Raw genomic sequence first — 18,344 nt, forward strand, 5'->3', positions numbered from 1 at the left:
TATCATTTATTAATACATAGAGACGGCCATGGGTTGCATCAGAATCCACCATCTTCTCGTCACAGTAAGGTCGGTCTTTGTTTATTTTTTTGCTTTGCAACAATAAAGCATCAGCTTCGTCTTTAATATTTCCAGACTCAGCCGCCCTCTATATTCAGGTTTGGCTCTTTCCCTGTAAATTCAGTGCTTTTTTCTTTTTCATGTTTTTAATGCTAAGCTACTTATAACAACAATTCAGTACTATTTGGGTTGCCTTTGAAGCTGTCTTGCTCTTTGTATAGAGCTTCTAAATGTTGGGTTTTTGAGTTTGGCTGGCTTTTCATATGGTTTTGTGAATTGGGTATCAAGCAATTCAATACAACTTTAGAAAATTTGATGCTTTGAGGTCTTGTGATTGGTTTGGGGCTACTGTTCAAGCTGGGTTTTAATTCCTTTTCCAATTTTTGAACTAGGTATTGAAGGCTTTGATTGAGCTTTGCAGACACTTTAAGAAATTGAACTCTCTAGCAGGGAGAACTTTGTTGATATGTGAACTTACCTTTATGGAGCCATTTGAAGACATGCTACTCAATTATCAACCCTTTGTCTATTGAAAGTATCAACTAGTGTGTCATGAATTGAGACTCCAAATTGCTCAGTTCAGTGGCTGTTAGTGGCTGTTACATATCGGACTTGCCCTGTTTGGAGCAATTTGTATCAGTATTCAGTAACATTACTGGCCAAAAAGAAAACTGCCAGTAACTTTGATCAGCTCCTTTCTCGTTTGGGATTCTCTGCTTTGTCAATCTGGTGAACTGGGTTTGCAGACTTTGCTGGTATTTGAAAGTGCCGATTTTGCATATTCTGAGCGCCCAGAATGGTTGAACTTAAAATTAGTGGGCTTTGAAATCTCTTTATTGGTTGGACTACTTACGGTATATGTTTTTTTGCATATTCTATACTTTGGCTTTTCTTGGTGGTGACTTGAAGAATAGAAGAATATAGAGAAGGGTCAATATCTTTTAGTTCACAAGATGGAAATTGAGCACATTATCCTGTTAAGAATGGCTATCACTGTGTTGAGTCTGTTGCTGTTGGTGCAATTGCCAGAAATCTCTGCCACTGTGTTTGCCATACAGTCAAATATTTGTAGTGATCACATTGCCTATTCAAATTCTGATGGTCGTGAATTGTTTTACATAAATGGAAATTCAGTAGAGAAAGCTTTATTCTGTGAGGCTCTTCAAACATACTATGCAAATGGTTGCATTTTAGAGGGCTACCTTGAAAGTAATCATTGTGTATCAGACCTTTCACTAGGTATGCATTAAAATGATATGTTGCTTGGGTTTCTTGTATATGATGCTATCGTACTCCATACTTGGAACTTAGATAAATGTTTTAGGAATTAGGACCTTTATTAAGTGTTACTGTTTTTGCAGTTGGGTTTCCATTGAAGACAGGAAGGAAGATTTTGCAAAAGGAGTCGAGGGATGAATCCACTGTCTACAATAGAGAAGAAAAGAACAAATTTGCATCTCTGTCAATGACCCCAAAAGTTGGAATAGCAGCAAGTGGAATGTTTATGTGTTGTGTTTTCCTTTGCCCCTGCTTTTACAAAAAAAAGAAAGAAAATGCTCACAAAGTTCTTGCTAAGGACCCAAATTCAAGTGAGTCTCTTATATCTTTCCCATCTATGTACTGGTGAAATCTATAACTATAGGTTATTGGGTTTCTGTAGATGGGAATCACCAATGATATTCTAGTTTAATACTTGAATGCATTCAATCAAATTTTAAATTAGCAGTCTTTTAAACTTGTCCTTATTCTTTTATTTACAATTCTGCAAACAATTGCATTTTCATTACCACTGGTTAGTCTGTCCCAATATTAGCTGCTTCTTACTATGTCTTCTGTTTTTTTCCTTCTTCTTTCATATTCTGTTGTTAATGCTAAAATTTCAGTGGATTCAGCTTCTTCTTTAGAAATGAATTCTGCTTCTGAAAAGATCCCGGCCAGTCCGCATCGTGTGCCACCTAGTCCTAGATTTTCAATATCTCCTAAACTCACTAGACTTGGATCAGTACATCTCAGTCTGAGTCAGATTGCTAGAGCAACCTGCAACTTCTCAAAATCACAGCAAATAGGTGAAGGAGGTTTTGGAACTGTCTACAAAGCCCGGCTAGCTGATGGCCAAGTGGTTTCTATAAAACGAGCAAAGAAGGTATGGACAGTTCATAGTCTTCAAACTTTGTTATGGTTATTCTGTGATAAATTGACCCTTTCCAGTTTGTTTACGGATGGAAATACCATCTTGGTGACATGCTAGGTAGTAAAACACTGGTGCCACCACTCAGGCACTCGCATTTGGTTATAATTGATAAAATTCACGGGCCTGTGGTAGTTGGTAGCACAACTAGATGGTCTTTGAGTTTGTTTTATTTTTCCATTTATTTTCTATGTTAGTTTTGTTCTGTAATTTTTTTAAATGACAAAGTTTTATGATTTCACTTTTAAGGAATCAAGGGCAATAAAAAAAATAAAATCACAGCTAATAAGTAATTGGATCCTGCGGTTGCCTTAATGGCCAATGGATTAATTGTGTATACTGGGTTTAATTAGGAAAGAAACATGTTAAAGTTGTATGTATATGAACACCAAAGTGGGGTTACATAGCAGTATTCTCTCCGTAGCATAATTTGTTATGAACTTGCTAATTTTGCATGTCATTTTAAATGAGGTTGGCAATGTTGCCATCGAACATTTTAGTGGCTTAAGGAAATTTTTTATTCTCATGTCAGTGATTCCATCAAATGATTGCTATTTTGTTTAACATTTAACTGTCATAGGAGCACTTTGAGAATCTGCAAACTGAATTCAGTAGTGAAGTTGAACTTCTGGCCAAAATTGATCATCGAAATCTTGTAAAGCTACTAGGTTATGTGGATGAAGGAAATGAACGTCTTCTCATCACAGAGTATGTGCCAAACGGTTCTCTTAGAGAACATTTGGATGGTAAGCTTACTTAAATCATAAAAAGAGCCAATTCTAATCTAGAAAATGATACTATAATGGATGATTATGCTGTTACACTGACAGGTCAGCTTGGGAAAATTCTAGAGTTCAATCAGCGACTTGAAATTGCCATTGATGTTGCTCATGCCCTAACCTATCTTCATCTATATGCAGGTAACAAAACTCTCCAATTATTATACTTGCATGTTGGATTGATAGAACTTTAAAGAACCACCTTTTTTTTTGGGATGAAGAATTGGATTTGGAATCTGAACTGTATGGAGTAGGATTACCATTCATAATTATCCTTCTTTGTTTTAGATTGTAACAATTCATACCAACTAGTTGTTGGTCTAGTGATATTTGGTTTTTTGGTGCCCAATAACATCCTTTACAAAAATAGCTTATGCCAATAGACCTATGTATCATTTTGGAGACAAAAGTTGCACATTATGGTGTGCGAATCTGACAACATATATTTTATTGGTTTGCATTTCTCAACATGATTGATGCCTAATCTGTTATTCATCTCACAACAGAAAAGCAAATCATCCATCGAGACGTGAAGTCATCCAACATTCTTTTGACAGAAAGCATGAGAGCCAAAGTGGCTGATTTTGGGTTTGCTAGGCTTGGTCCGATGGATTCAGATCGAACACACATTTCAACCAAAGTGAAAGGAACTGTCGGTTACCTAGACCCTGAATATATGAAAACCTATCAACTCACCCCAAAAAGTGATGTTTACTCATTTGGGATATTACTTATAGAAATTGTGACTGGTCGTCGTCCAGTGGAGTTGAAGAGACCTGTTGAAGAACGGGTGACACTCAGATGGGTAAGGAACTTCTATTCCATTTATAAGTAATTGATTTTCTGGCACATCTTTGAAAGTTTAGAGCGTGGGAAAACATACATGACATGCATGCAGGAGTAATCATCTTTCGTGGGTTACCTTCCACGTTCTGACCCGATTAAATTTGTGCTATAATTATTTAGTTCTGGTTTTGAAATTGTGCAGGCCTTCAAGAAGTACAATGAAGGAAGTGTGGTGGAATTGCTTGATCCTGCAATGGAGGAAGCTGTAGATGCAGAGGTGCTCATGAAAATTTTTGATTTGGCCATCCACTGTGCAGCCCCCATTCGAGCTGATCGGCCGGACATGAAAACAGTGGGAGAGCAGTTGTGGACAATAAGGGCAGACTATCTTAGAAGTGTTAAGAGAGGATAGTAGTCTAATTTGAGAGGATAGTGTTAATGAGTGTTGTTTCCAACTTACCCTGTAAAAAAAAATTGGTTTCAGACAGTTGGCTTTTGATTTTGGCGTTTTTCTCATCCATCAATTTTCACTATTGAACATAAATTTGGATTATATTTTTCTTTTTCCTTCTAAAAACTAGTTTTCGCCAAATAATGGCATGTCATGAGGAGAATAAAAAAGAAACGACAAATACATCCATACTCAAATGTTGAGAACTCTTGCATTCGATTATATGGAATGATTGACTCTGTTTGCCACTCCACCATGAAAGGCCCTTGCAGTGTACATGTATAATTTACCAAAGCCAACTGATCAAACATGCCTTTATCAGTACTGTTCAGCACTTTCAAAGAGAACTTTTCCAGTTAAATACTGAACTGAATAATTTAGTGTTCCGCAATGTACAAATGCTTCATCAGAGAGCAAAACTGCCACATTTCATGGTTCATCAAGAGACAATAGTTGTGTTGTGTATTACACATATTCAGATATTATACACTACTGCCCTTTGATTCTCGCTCTCTGGATTCCAACCCATGAAGAATCAGAAAAATAAAGATGCCGGAGTTGTCAGTGATTTGGTAACCCGGAGCAGATGCTGCAGCTCATATAAGACTATCTACAAACCTTTTTCTTCAAGGGAAACCACTATGCTAGACTGAGATGGCCTAAAAGATTTTACCCGGAGGGGGCAGCCGGAATCTTAATCTTTTCCACCTGCTCCTTACCAGCATAGGGTGCAAGCTCAGTATATATTCTGGCATGAAGTCGTGCCTTGTCAATATACCCACGACAGGAGATCTCTGCAATTGAGCAGCATAGTTATTACAAGATATAAGAAAGCTGGGAGAAAAGATTAAATAGTAACAGTAAATTTATTTTATTTTAATTTTTTTATGACTTGGGTATCCGGATCTTTGACCCGACTAATCCCGAGGGCACGTGTAGACCCATCAGTCCGGACGGCCAGGACAAAAGTAACAGTAAATATGTATATGTGGAATTTAGATATTGAGCACCATAGTGGCATAGCAGCATACACATATGATACAGGAGGCATTACTGGCAAATTGTTTACTCTAAACAGTCAAACCTGGATCTACTAGGTAGGCCCATTGCTCAGAAATTGAAGAAAAAGGAAAATAGCATGACCAGTGAATCTTATAGCAGAACCAGTGAATATTTGCCATTAGAAATTATTCAAACTAGATGGATTGATATATGATAAGCATAAGAAGCGATGATTCATATGTAGCACAGCCATAATGTGAACTACAAAATTTTAGGGGATGTGAGTTGAAAGCAAATGCAATGCACTTATGCACAAATTGATACTTTAGAATACAGATTTCATAGTTGTAAAATTAGGACAAGAGGAAAAATCACTTACGCTTGACATCTTTGGTATCACTAGAAGGTGCCTCAAACCAACTTCTCGGAAAAGTATGAGGGCCTTTGCTAGCGACATTGTCTCCACAACAGTATAAGGTGAAGCATTAGTAAATGGATGTAAGTCTATAAACATTTCCATCTCCTCCTCAGTCAATTCTATGTCTTCTATCTTGTCACCATTGCCTGAACCCCTCTTTGCAAAATCCTCAGATGAGAACTGTTTAAATGCATCGGTGGTAGTTGGCACTGGGGTAGACACAAAAGATTTCTTCTTCAACAATTCAATAAGATGGGCACGGAGGATTATACCAAACAAAACAGGGGATTCAGAAAGTGGAGGCTCATCTATTACAGGGAACCCATTATGCCTTGTAGTTCTGAGAACATGTACTATATTACCAACCTTCTCAATGCCATGAAAGAGTTGAAGTGGTCCTGTTACTACATCACCTACTGTCAGCTGCCTCATATATGGTTCAACATGGGCCTCTAGATACGGAAAACCCTTTGCTTTCATAATAAGATCATATATATTGCTATTGAAAGCATCTGCTGTGGTCTTGGAAACAAGAAGTACAACCATTATCAATGGTAGCAATAGCAGATTATTGGTCAATTCCAGAACAATTACACATAGAGAGACAGTCATCCTCATGGTTCCACCAAGTAAAGAAGCCGCACCCAACACAGCATAGAGGCCATGATTGAGATTTGTGTGTGAACCAATTAACATTCCAACAAAACGTCCATAAGATGCACCAGTCACAATAACAGGTACAAAAAGACCAGCAGGAGCAACAATCCCATAGCTTAGGATACTTAAGAAAAAGCAGGTGACAAAAAATATGAGAATCGAGGAATAATGAAACTCGGAATCAGTGTTCTTGCTGAAAAGGTTTCTAATAGCATCATCGTTTGTGTTAAATATGAGGCTGGCAAGGTCATTATAGTAACCAGGAGGACATTGGAACTTCTTGTAGTTACCAGACCGTCCAATTGTAGGACAGGCTTCTAATGCACCAGATGGGCAAGGCCGACAAGTTGCAAGCCATGGTAATCCAAAGAGAAGACAAGATGTGAAAATGGAGATTGAGGCAGCAATGAGAATTTTATAAAAGACGCCTTTCCTAGAAAAAGTAAAACAAAGGGGATTGCAATCAGAAAATTACGGAGTTCTACAAAATTTTGAAAACACTAATAAATGTATAATGTGCAGACATCACTGAGCCAAAATGCTTACTCATTGATGAGATTGTATAGTCGGAGAACTTTTGTTAATAGAGAATTATATAAGCTCCCCAATATGCCCCCTACAAATCCAAGGGCGAGCACGGGAGGCACATCCGCAAGGTGATATGACATATTTGCCGAGTAGACATCAAACATTATCAACCCCCCTGTACCAAATAGCCCGCATTTTCCACTTAAGCAAACATCAATCAGAGCCCGGAGCACAATAGCAATCACAGCGGTTGTAAAGAAAGCTCTCCACAGAAGGGCACTTCTCCACCTACAGAACATAATATTGGTTGGATTCAATTAATTTTAAAGATTTGTAACAAATTGATACAAACAAGTATGACTAGAGAGGTTCATGTACCAAGATGACATCTCTTCAAAAGCAAACAGCACACCACCAACAGGGGAACGGAAAGAAGCAGCGATTCCCGCAGCTGATCCACATGTTACGAGGTCCCGGCGGTCTCGATCATTCTTGAAATATCGTAGCCATTTCCATGTCAAACCGTACTTCTTTGATCCACCCTGACTCAACAATGACGCAACACATGCCCCAGTGTGCACCATGGGCCCTGCCTTTCCAATTAGAAGAGATGAAGACACAGCAGTAACACTGCCAACAATCTGTACATTGCGGAAAACGAAAATTAAGAATCCAAATTTCTGTCAAATTATTTACATTCTAGACAACTAAAGAAAGTATGCTAAATTTCAAGGTGTGATATCAAAGAAAGTACGCTAAATTTCAAGGTGTGATATCAACTATCAAGTTATCAACTTTCAAATACAAGGTGTAAAATTTCACAAATTAAGCAAACCCCATTTACAATTACCCAATGTAAAAAGTCATTGAATTAAGCAATTTACATAATCAAAAAACACCGAAAGCAGCAGCGTCACCTTAACAACCAAAGTACGTATGGAAAAAATTCCAGGCGCGTCGACACCGTTCAGGTAAGCCTTCACCTCCGGTATGCCGGACCCAGCAGCCTCCGGCGCCACGAGAGCCGTGATCGTAGACGCAAACAGAGTGAGACCCAAGTTGGAAAGGAAGAAGACAGTAAAAGCCGGCAAAAACCTGTTTCCCACACACACACAAAAAAACCCAAAAAGCAAATTACAAAAATGAAACATACAAAAAACAAAAAGAATTGAATTTCGAAATTGGAGTGGAAATTCGACTCCAGGAGGTACCTGCGCTGCAACATCAAGTTGGAGGTGACGACGAATTTTATGCCGGCGAGGTTTTCGACGGCGAGGTTGTTGCCAAAGGCGATGAGGGCGACGATGAGGCCAATGAGAAAGCACGAGAGCCACTTCATGAATATGTACTGGAACACGAAGAGCTTCCCGCGGCTCCTCCAGTCCTGCTTGAAGAACTCGTTCTCCAAAATCTCGTAGTCGAGGCTTTCGACGGGGCAGACATTGGCGCCGACCAGGGCCACCTGCGACGACGAGTTCGGGGCCGATCGTTGGCCGGAGATTAAGGGGACGGTGATGGATTCCGGGCCCTCTGTTTCGTTCCCGTAGCTGTAGTTTCTGTTGCCGTTGCTAGTCATTGTTTTGGTTTGCAGAGGTTAAGCGCCGGCCGCCGGCGAAGCGTCTAAGTCCAAGTCATGACTCGCAACTGAACTCGGAAGATGGCGTTATAGTTTGAGTGAGTGATGCTATTGTTTCTGTTCAAGAAAGTTATAGACTTTGTGTTTGTGTTTGTGTTTGCTTTTGTGTGTGTTTACTCTGTCAATTGTCATTGCAGAGTTTGATGGAATATGAACTCTTCAGTCTTCACGCTTGGAGACAGAATACGCTGCTGCCGCTACCATTTTATCTCAATTTTCCTATTTCAGTTTCGGTTTTTCGATAGTCATTTAATTATGAGTTTTTGGAAAAAAAAAAAAAAAAATTTCTTTTTTTCCCCTCATCTTCCTCGGAATTAAATAGGATTGATCATTGATGGATGTGATAATTAATTTTGTGATTCGTGGCATTAAAAATGAGTGCTGCTATTTGCACACCCTTTTCTTCTCTTTACACACCCTTTCTTAAAAAAAAAAAAAAAACTCAAAGGAAAAAATCTTATACCCCATCCATTTTTCTTTTTGCACATCCTTCCTAAACAGAAAAAAAAAACACACACACCCAAAAATCACACACCCCCTCCCCATCTCCCCCCCCCCCCGCGTACACACCCACACACCCCCTCCCCACCTCTCCTCTCTCCGGCACACACCCATCCCCGAGCAGCCTACCACCACCCCACCCTCTCTTTTTTTTCTTCCCCCTACCCCGACCACTTCCCTTCCTCCAGCAAGCTCACCGTCGCGCGCCGGAGAAGAAAACTTAAAAAAAAAAAAATTGGATCGGATTCGGTGGACTAGTGCCGAACCCGATGGTTTCGTTCGGTAGGTACCTACCGAACAATCCTATTCTATTCGGCGGGTACCTGTCGAACGAAACCACCGGGTTCGGCACTGGTCCGCCGAACCCGCTGCAATTTTTTTTTTTTTAATTTGTTTGGCTGTCTGCTTGGGTGAGAGGAGAGAGGGAAGGAGAGATAGAGAGAGAGAGAGAGAGGAGAAAGGGAGGAGTCGAGGAGGGGCTGCCGGGCTGGTTATGGTGGCTGTTTTGGGTGGTGCTGCGCGCGGTGGTGGTGCTGCGAGGAAGGTGGTGGCGCGCGGTGGTGGTGGTGCGGGGAATGTGGTGCTGCTGGTGCAAGGAAGGTGGTGGTGCTGCTGGTGTGAGGAAGGTGGTGATCGGGCGGAGGGAAAAAAAACAGAGCAAGGGGGTGTGTACGGGGGGGAGATGGGGATGGGGGTGTGTGGGTGAGGGAAGGGCCAAATGGTCTTTTCTCTTGAATTTTTTTTTTTTTTTTAGAAAGGGTGTGCAAAAAGAAATTTAGAAGTGTGCAAATAGCAGCCCTTTTAAAATTTGTTATTTGTGACAATTCTTGTTAGATCTTTTCTTTGAGAAAAGAAAATTATTCCATCATCAACATTAACTAATTATTACAAGAAAATAAGTTCTCTAGAAACGTGTATATATACAAATATACAATCATGAGTCCATGACCAATATGACCATAAACATTTGTAACATAATTTGTTTCCTAATATGTCTAAACAATTTAAAAACCTATGAAATTTAACGTATAAAACTAAACAGTAATGTTACATTTACCATATTTTTATACCACAATTTCATACTATCTTACATGGCATTCATACATTGGACACTAAAAATTAAAAAATAAAACTTAAAAAAGAAAAAGGAAATACCCTTTCAGTGAAGTAATGACACATCAGGTGGGATACAAATGTAAGAATAAATGTGAGACAATTAGCATTATTGAAAACCAAATACCTATTACGAATATGATGTGCCATCTTAAATAAAAAAAATATTATATTGAATCTTATAAATGAGTTGTCATTACTAATCTTTCATTTAGAACACCATTAAATATTTTTATGGAATACTTTAAAATAATATTTTTTTATGGTAATCTATACAAAAAAACCACATTATGTGACCCTGTGTTTTTTTTTTTTTTTTTTGTAATTACAATGAGGTCTGAAATTAAGATCTCATATGATCATATCCTCACCTCACTCAACAATTCAAATTTCCCGGAATAATCACTAGTTTCTATTATTTTGCATAATCCCGGCTGTGTATTGATCACTATTAATTCAATTATTTGTCAGTTTCTAATTAAAATAATTAACTACCAACTTATCCATATGACTTGTGTTTGGATTTACCCCCTTGTTTATTCAAGTGTTACCTAATAACACCTCCTAAAGACATGACAAAATAAATGTCTGAAGGTAAGAAAATATTTTTAAATCTCAAAAAACGAAATGAGAACGAAATATTTTTGTATTTTTTGTGAGAACACATATTATAATTTATTTATCGGATCAAGGAGGAAATATAAACCTTAAAAACAATAATAATAATAATAATAATAATTGGAGTAGTTGATTATGAAGCGCGTTTCCTAAGCCGTATGCGACTGGATTGTCCTGAGTCTCACCGAGTCACGTAAAGCGCGACCGCAGAAGGTAGAAATTTCGTGTGGGGACGCCGCACTTGGCGTGGAGTCTCAGTCACTGTCTGCTTCCTTGCTAAACATCTCATCTCAATCTCACCAAATCACTCTTATTATGTTACCATTCTCCACCACGTGCCATGCACCATATTCTATTCTATAATTTCTAATTTTTCTATTTCTCCTTTACGTGCACCTCTACCAGCCAACGATCGTGGAACACGTGGAGCACCAAATCACGTTGACTCCACACTACGAGGCAGAATAAATGTCGTTGACATAGCTTCAATACTCAAATTTTCAATAATCACTACTAAATTTCTTTTTTCTTCTTTTCATTAATTTTCACACTTCACCCCATTTGTGAAGCCACCCACTCCACGCCGCACTAGTTGCCGGGCGATCTCTTCTACTAACGAGATAGAGAAGAGAGCTTGCGGCGTGAATTAAATGGCTGATTAAATTAAGTGGAAATGAAATAACTGGTTAAGTTTTATTTTTTAAGTATTGTATTCTATTTAATTTTTTTATAAATAGAAATTCTAAAAAAGGGTTCAAGAATGTGGTTTGGAAGGTCAAAACATACTCTTCCTTATTTCGTTTTGAATTATACTCACTATTCATCAACCAGATAAGAAAATGACTGTCATGTCCTTCATTTTATCGTGAATTAATGGACCTTACGGTCAAGCAACTGAGAGGCCCAGCCCTTGCAAAGAGGATCCAGGTCCCTGCATGTGCCCTACTGAAATGGGCTTCTCATTCAAATTGGGTCATTCAATTATAATGCCCAAGATGTTGGGTTCAATGCGATTTCATAGTCTGAGGTGGCTTTCCTCATCCTAACTAACGTGATCTGTTGTTCATGTGTTAACAGGCCCATTTGGCTTCTTTATTATTTTTCTTAACATTTTTATTTAATCTCCATTAATCTTCAGTTTCTTATTTAATAACTTCACATCATGGCAATGACAGTAGCACAAGATTGGATTTTAAAGCCATAACCACCAAAGTTCCCAAAGTTAAGTAAAATTTTGTACAAATATATTTTTTAAGACTCTGGATTAAAAAAATAAAATAAAAAACTCCAGTAATGTACTTTTCTTATGGAACAATTACAAAATTTGTTATGATCAATGATTATACACTCAAAATGTTACTTGTATTTACTTAAGTGCGCAAGTAACATTGTAGATTGATATAAAAAAGTGCATGAATACAAAATGGAATGTGGATATTTTCTTAAAATAAAACAACACATCTAGCATTCAAACATCATACATATCTGCAAAACACACTATCAAATCTTTATTTTTTCCATGACATAAATGATGAAAGTTGTTTGTACAAATTTGACAAAAATAAAGTATGTAAAAATAATCATTCAATTTTCCATTTTACTATTTACAGTAGTAACAAATTTAACAATACAATTCCCTATATTTTTTTACTAGTAAAAGATGAATATTTCAATGTGGATGGTGTCATAGTGGGCACAAAATTGGCCACCTCATGACTCGGTTGTCAGAGTCAACTATTTTTCTCATGCATAAAAAAAAAAAAAAAAAAGGGTCCATTTTTGTTTTTCTTTTGTTATTTAATGTCTTGTCGGCAGTGGCCAAAAAAAAAAAATGTCTTGTCGGCAAGGCAAAGCATTCCAATCACTTTCCCAGTCGGAGACAGACAGTACCTCCTTTCCTCCACCAAAAGGCCCCATCTGCGTTTTCTCCGCCCAAATCTTCATTACAACAACGAACCAACAGCCTTTCAAAAAACAAACAGTTAACCAAATTTTGCAGACCCACCTAAATCTTTTACCAATTTAGCATCTTAGCCCAACTCTCAGTGTCTCACTAACCAACCACCCCCCCAAATCTCACACTCTGCTCCCAATCCAATAATGGCCTTCATTTTCGGCTTGGTGCTCGGAATCATAGTCGGGCTCGCACTCATCGTGGGCTTTGTCAAGTTGGAGAGCCGCCGGTCCAAGCTCCGGACCGAGCTCGCCACAACTGTAGCTGCTTTTGCTCGAATGACTGTGGAGGATTCTAGAAAGCTTCTACCTGATGACTATTACCCTTCTTGGGTCGTCTTCTCTCAGAGACAGAAGTTGAGCTTTCACTCTCTTTCTTCCTCTGCTTAATTCTCCTCACTTATATATGTGGAACTAATATTTTCTTTAATTGTTTCAGGTACAATGGCTCAATGCTCACCTTACAAAGATCTGGCCCTATGTTAATGAGGTATCTCTTTCTGGGGTTTCTTCATTTTTTTAAAATTTTATATTTTTGTAGCCATAATTTTTTTTTCTTTGAATTTTTCAATTTGGGTTTCTGCATGTGGTGGTGTAGGCAGCGTCTGAGCTGATAAAGACTAAAGTGGAGCCAGTTCTGGAACAGTATAGACCAATAATATTGTCCTCACTCAAATTTTCCAAGTTTACTCTTGGTACCGTGGCACCGCAGTGTACAGGTTAGTTCAATTTAATGCATGAAAAGGTTGTATCTTTGGATCCTTAGTGCTTGTTTGACAACTGGGTTTTCATTAGTTTTGACTACGTTGCCACATATCCTTGATCTACCTGATAGAATTAGAGCATCCAACCCAAAACCAATTGGCAATGGATGGAGAGCCCCAAGACTTATAAGCACATATGTTAAGCTCTAGTTTTCCGATGTGGGACATTGCTCCACATTACTCTCAACACGCCCCCGCACGTGTGGCGATATTTTGAGCCTTACACGTGAACAAAGTGTATTGGGTGACGTGGGAGCACGTGTAGCCGTTGGGCCTTACACGCGGATAACCAAGCTCTGATACCATGATAGAATTAGAGCATCCAACCCAAAACCAATTGGCAATGGATGGAGAGCCCCAAGACTTATAAGCACATATGTTAAGCTCTAGTTTTCCGATGTGGGACATTGCTCCACATTACTCTCAACACTACCTTGCTAAATACACTCTTCGGTTAAGTATTCATTAATGTTGGGATTCTAATGAGCTGATGTTATTCATTAGGGGTTTCCATAATTGAAGATGGAGGTGACAGTGTTACTATGGAGTTGGAAATGCAGTGGGATGGAAATCCAAGTATAATACTTGCTATCAAGACTTTAGTTGGTGTAGCACTACCCGTGCAGGTAGGTAATCTACAATTGTTTACTTGCTTCTGCTCACTGGAGGTTTTTTCAATGTTCAGAAATTAGTTTTGTTGTTGTAGAATGAGAGTATTGTTTTTGAACTTTCTCTAATTTATACTTCGGTTTTCAGGTGAAAGATATTGGATTCACTGGGGTGTTCAGGCTGATTTTTAAGCCTCTGGTTGATGAGTTTCCGTGCTTCGGAGCTGTTTGCTATTCCTTGAGAGAAAAGGTGCAGTATCTCTTTCTAGAGCTATCTTTTGGAAGTGAGAAGTAGCACACATATTACACATTTAAAAAAAGTTCAATTAGATGAAGATTTACACTAACATTAGCATATCTGTAGGATTATAAATATGCTGTCTATGAATAGAAGTTTTATCTGAATGAAATTCAACTGTGATGCATTTTGTCCAAACCCCAAAAAATATTCTGATGTCTTTCTTTGCTATTTAGTGATTGAATACTCCAGTACGCAATTCTAGAAATGTTTTTATTGTTGGGCTGGGGTGGGGAGAGTCTTAAACAGTGCTTGCCTCTAATTTAGAAAACATGCCTTTTCTTTTTATTTGCAGAAAAATTTGGAATTTAAGCTTAAAGTTGTGGGTGGCGACATATCTACAATACCTGGGATCACCGATGTAATTGAGGTTTGTGCAAATTCCATCATTATGTTCCACTAGTTGTTTCTTGCAATCATTCATGATTTCTAATTTGTTGTGTGGCATGATCTTTGTTGAGTAATTTATATGATGATTTGGGAATGAAAATTTTCATACTTAATGCTCTGCCTTATAGTTTAAATGTTAAGTATCAGTTTGAGAGTCTTTCATATTTAAGATTGACCTGGTCAATATACACTCTAGAAGTTAGAGTTACGGAGTGCAGTTACTCTTGTAAAAGTATGCCTTGAGCTCGAAATGAGGTTGTAGAGTTCTCATTAATGTGTGGTAACTCACATACAGGCATTGGGTTTCATACATCCTTTCTAGTAAATTACATTAAACAAACTGAATGGTTGTGAGGGATGACTTTGCAAAAAATGTATAGTAGTCTTTCAACACCATAAAAGTTAGTAAGTCTTATTTCATATATGCAGGATTTGTTTTATCAAGTATTCTTGGTTTAATTGAGAGGCACAATATTTATGCAGGGTACAATACGGGATGCTATCGAAGATTTTACATGGCCTGTTCGGAAAGTTATTCCCATTTTGCCTGGGGATTACAGGTAAAGCAGAATATAGAAGATTTTTATTTTCCTACCTTGAAATGTGCAATGGAGAGGCATGTGAGTCTCTTGAACTATCCAGCATTTTTAGAGGGGGAGAGAGAGAGAGAGAGAGAGAGAGAGAGAGAGAGGTGTTCTGTGCTCATTCATTTATTCTATGGTTTCTGCTTTAACTTTGGTGTTTTTCTCTGTTCTATTTAACTTTGTTTGGCTAGTGATCTGGAGTTAAAGCCAGAGGGAATGTTAGAGGTGAAGCTTGTGCAGGCAAAGGAGTTAACAAATAAAGACATGATAGGAAAATCAGATCCCTTTGCTGAATTGTACATACGGCCTTTACATGACAGAATTAAGAGAAGCAAAACTATTGTAAATATTCTGCTCTTCTTATATATCCATGCATTTTATTTATTTAGTTATTTATTTTTGTTTAAATTGATTCTGAAAAATTCTCTCTTTTTCTGTTCAGAACAATGAGTTGAACCCACTCTGGAATGAGCACTTTGAATTTATTGTTGAAGATGCCTCCACTCAACATTTGGTGGTTAAAATTAAAGATGATGAGGGACTTCAGGCATCTGAGCTCATTGGATGTGCTCATGTACAATTAAGCGAACTTCAGCCTGGTAAAGTGAAGGATGTGTGGTTGAAGCTGGTTAAAAGTTTGGAAATCCAAAGAGATAATAAAAATCGTGGGCAGGTCAGAAGACTAATTTTCATCCTTTGGATCAATGCATAATATTAATTGATGAGCTTTATTTATTGTACTACGATCTCCTTCTTTTGAATTCTTTACTTGGAGTTGAGAGTCTTTCTTTGTATTCTTCTTATTGTTAATTGTTATTATTAATGTCCTACCAGTATTCTTCCTTTTGTACATAAATTCAGTAGAGATGGTGATGCATTGCCTGGCTGCAAAACTTATGATTTGTCAGTGTTGGGTCTATTTGTGGGGTTAGTCAGCAGCCAACCGACTTAAAATCACATAACATTTACATTTATGATTTGACCAGTACATGGCCAACTTGGGATACCATGTTTGAATTATCTGGGCTACTGTTTCTGGATAATTATTCACTGATGTATACAAAATCAGTAGATCAAAATAGAGTTATCAATTTCCACCTTTTTGTGGCTTGCTATTGGGCTTTGAAATTAGAAGATCATATTTTTATTAGTTTTTCAGTTCATAGCTTGCTCCCAATGTCGTCATACTTTCTTTCTTGGTATATTCTGAAAGGAAATTTTACTTTTTAAAATTTTTTTATCATTTTCCTTTGTGTTTTAGGTACATTTGGAGCTGATATATTATCCATTTGGCACGGAGAATAACCTTGTCAACCCGTTTACTCCCAACTCCTCAATGACCTCTTTGGAAAAGGTATTTAAGGCTGGGGTGAATGGAACAGATGCTACTGAAAATGAAAAGGAAGCCACACAGAAGAGAAAGGAGGTTATAATTAGAGGTGTACTTTCTGTTACTATAATATCCGCTGAAGACTTGCCGCCTGCTGATCTGATGGGGAAGGCTGACCCTTATGTGGTGCTCACCTTGAAGAAATCAGGAACGAGAAACAAAACTCGGGTAAAATTTTGAATGCCCAAAGACTGTAAATACCTTATTTTTCTATGAAGGAATGGCTGTAGTTTTTATTTATTGTAAGGTGTGCTGCCTTGTTTCAGTTTTTTTCACCTTTAGTTCCATAGGATATTTTTACTTAATAGAGGTCCTCCTCTGGCCTCTGGTGTGTTCATTTGTGCTCCTAGATTCTTGTGGACTGTAGGCTATAGTTATTTCTACTTCCACAAGTTCTAGGTTTTGTAACTTTTGTTGATCCTTAAATTTCATTGTTCTCTCAGGTTGTTAATGAAAGTTTGAATCCTGTTTGGAATCAGACTTTTGACTTTGTTGTTGAGGATGGATTACATGACATGCTCATTCTTGAAGTCTGGGACCATGACACTTTTGGGAAGGTACTATTTTTTCTAAGTTCTTTATTTTTCGGTTGCCTTATTACGGCACTGAGGACCACTACACATGCATATATGCATGTGCATTCTGTGTATGCATGTATGTGCTCAATTATCACTATTTCTGTAATGTGAAATTATCATTGTCTTCCTTGTGTCTCGTGGCGGCATTGGCCTATTACTTTGGAACGTGTTCTAACGTGGGTCTTCTCTGTATCGTGCAGGACTATATGGGAAGATGCATCCTGACACTCACTAGGGTTATTTTAGAAGGGGAATACCAAGACTCTTTACCCCTAGACGGGGCCAAATCCGGGAAACTGAATTTGAATCTTAAGTGGATGCCACAATCAATTTACCGTGATTCGTGATGGATTGCTGTGGTATGGCTAACAGTAAATTGAAGATGTATTATCCGCCCAGAGATGTATACAAAGAACACCAGAGACACCTTTACACAAGTTTGTTGATTCAATAGACCTGCAAGCACTCAAATGGTGTACATAATTGTATCATAACATGTGTCATAATGTAGTGAAGTTGTGGAAGATTTATGCGTACCTATCAGCTTCAGTGAGGCTACTCTTGCTTGGATTGTTAGATTATCAACCTGTGTATTACTTGCAGGAATCTGCTTTACTTTCTCCCCTTCATGATCATCCCATCTTTTTCAGTTACATTGTGGTTTTGTTTTTGGAGATGTTGTTATGTCTGCGGATAGGACCTGACTATCATGTAAAATGCAAGTTAATAGGATCAGATGCCAAAACATGAGCTTTGGGGGATCAATTTTTTCGGTTCATGGTGTTCCATGAATATTTATTTTTGGTTTCGTCCGTTGGGTGAAGAATGGCGATTTGTTTGCTTGGAAATTTCATATTGGTGCAATACCCATTTTCTCCTAATAGCTTCGACTATTAAGAATCATATTGTTGGCTCAGGTTGGATGGCGGCTTATTCATATTTGTAGAATAGTCAAATGATATTGACTTTTCTTGATTTAAAATGCCCTCAACTCTGCCACAAGGGAAATGTTCTTGGTCATCCAAGAGAATCAAGACTATGC

At 38.0% G+C, this 18,344-nt stretch overlaps 3 protein-coding genes across 4 annotated transcripts; 2 read left to right on the forward strand and 1 right to left on the reverse strand.

Annotated features, from left to right (window-relative positions):
* On the forward strand, positions 1–4,309 carry CRCK3 (calmodulin-binding receptor-like cytoplasmic kinase 3). 2 transcript variants are annotated; one of them, XM_086245869.1, is made up of 8 exons: positions 1–158; positions 453–1,299; positions 1,422–1,649; positions 1,944–2,203; positions 2,829–2,994; positions 3,079–3,168; positions 3,534–3,832; positions 4,016–4,309. In XM_086245869.1, the coding sequence occupies exons 2-8, from the start codon at positions 1,014–1,016 to the stop codon at positions 4,223–4,225; spliced, it is 1,539 nt and encodes a 512-aa protein (XP_086101995.1). In that variant the 5' UTR covers positions 1–158; positions 453–1,013; the 3' UTR covers positions 4,226–4,309. The 2 variants fall into 2 exon arrangements, with proteins under 2 accessions (XP_086101995.1, XP_086101996.1); XM_086245870.1 differs by having other exon boundaries at positions 1,953–2,203.
* Positions 4,310–4,452: 143 nt separating this feature from the next.
* On the reverse strand, positions 4,453–8,639 carry LOC147285677 (Voltage-gated chloride channel family protein). The gene is made up of 6 exons (XM_086245867.1): positions 8,081–8,639; positions 7,787–7,964; positions 7,248–7,510; positions 6,888–7,157; positions 5,646–6,774; positions 4,453–5,058 (listed from the first exon to the last, which is right to left on the reverse strand). Exons 1-6 carry the CDS (start codon positions 8,443–8,445, stop codon positions 4,924–4,926), a joined length of 2,340 nt encoding a protein of 779 aa, XP_086101993.1. The 5' UTR covers positions 8,446–8,639; the 3' UTR covers positions 4,453–4,923.
* A 3,955-nt stretch (positions 8,640–12,594) lies between these two features.
* Positions 12,595–18,076, forward strand: LOC147285678 (synaptotagmin-5-like). Its single transcript, XM_086245868.1, has 12 exons — positions 12,595–13,045; positions 13,128–13,180; positions 13,289–13,409; positions 13,959–14,080; positions 14,211–14,312; positions 14,656–14,730; positions 15,234–15,310; positions 15,526–15,676; positions 15,777–16,007; positions 16,596–16,892; positions 17,168–17,281; positions 17,503–18,076. Exons 1-12 carry the CDS (start codon positions 12,838–12,840, stop codon positions 17,647–17,649), a joined length of 1,698 nt encoding a protein of 565 aa, XP_086101994.1. The 5' UTR covers positions 12,595–12,837; the 3' UTR covers positions 17,650–18,076.
* The last annotated feature ends 268 nt before the right edge of the window (positions 18,077–18,344 follow it).

The sequence above is a fragment of the Dryas octopetala genome, chromosome 5 (assembly GCF_963921425.1).
Source record: "Dryas octopetala chromosome 5, drDryOcto1.1, whole genome shotgun sequence".
In the NCBI taxonomy this organism is placed as follows: domain Eukaryota; kingdom Viridiplantae; phylum Streptophyta; class Magnoliopsida; order Rosales; family Rosaceae; genus Dryas; species Dryas octopetala.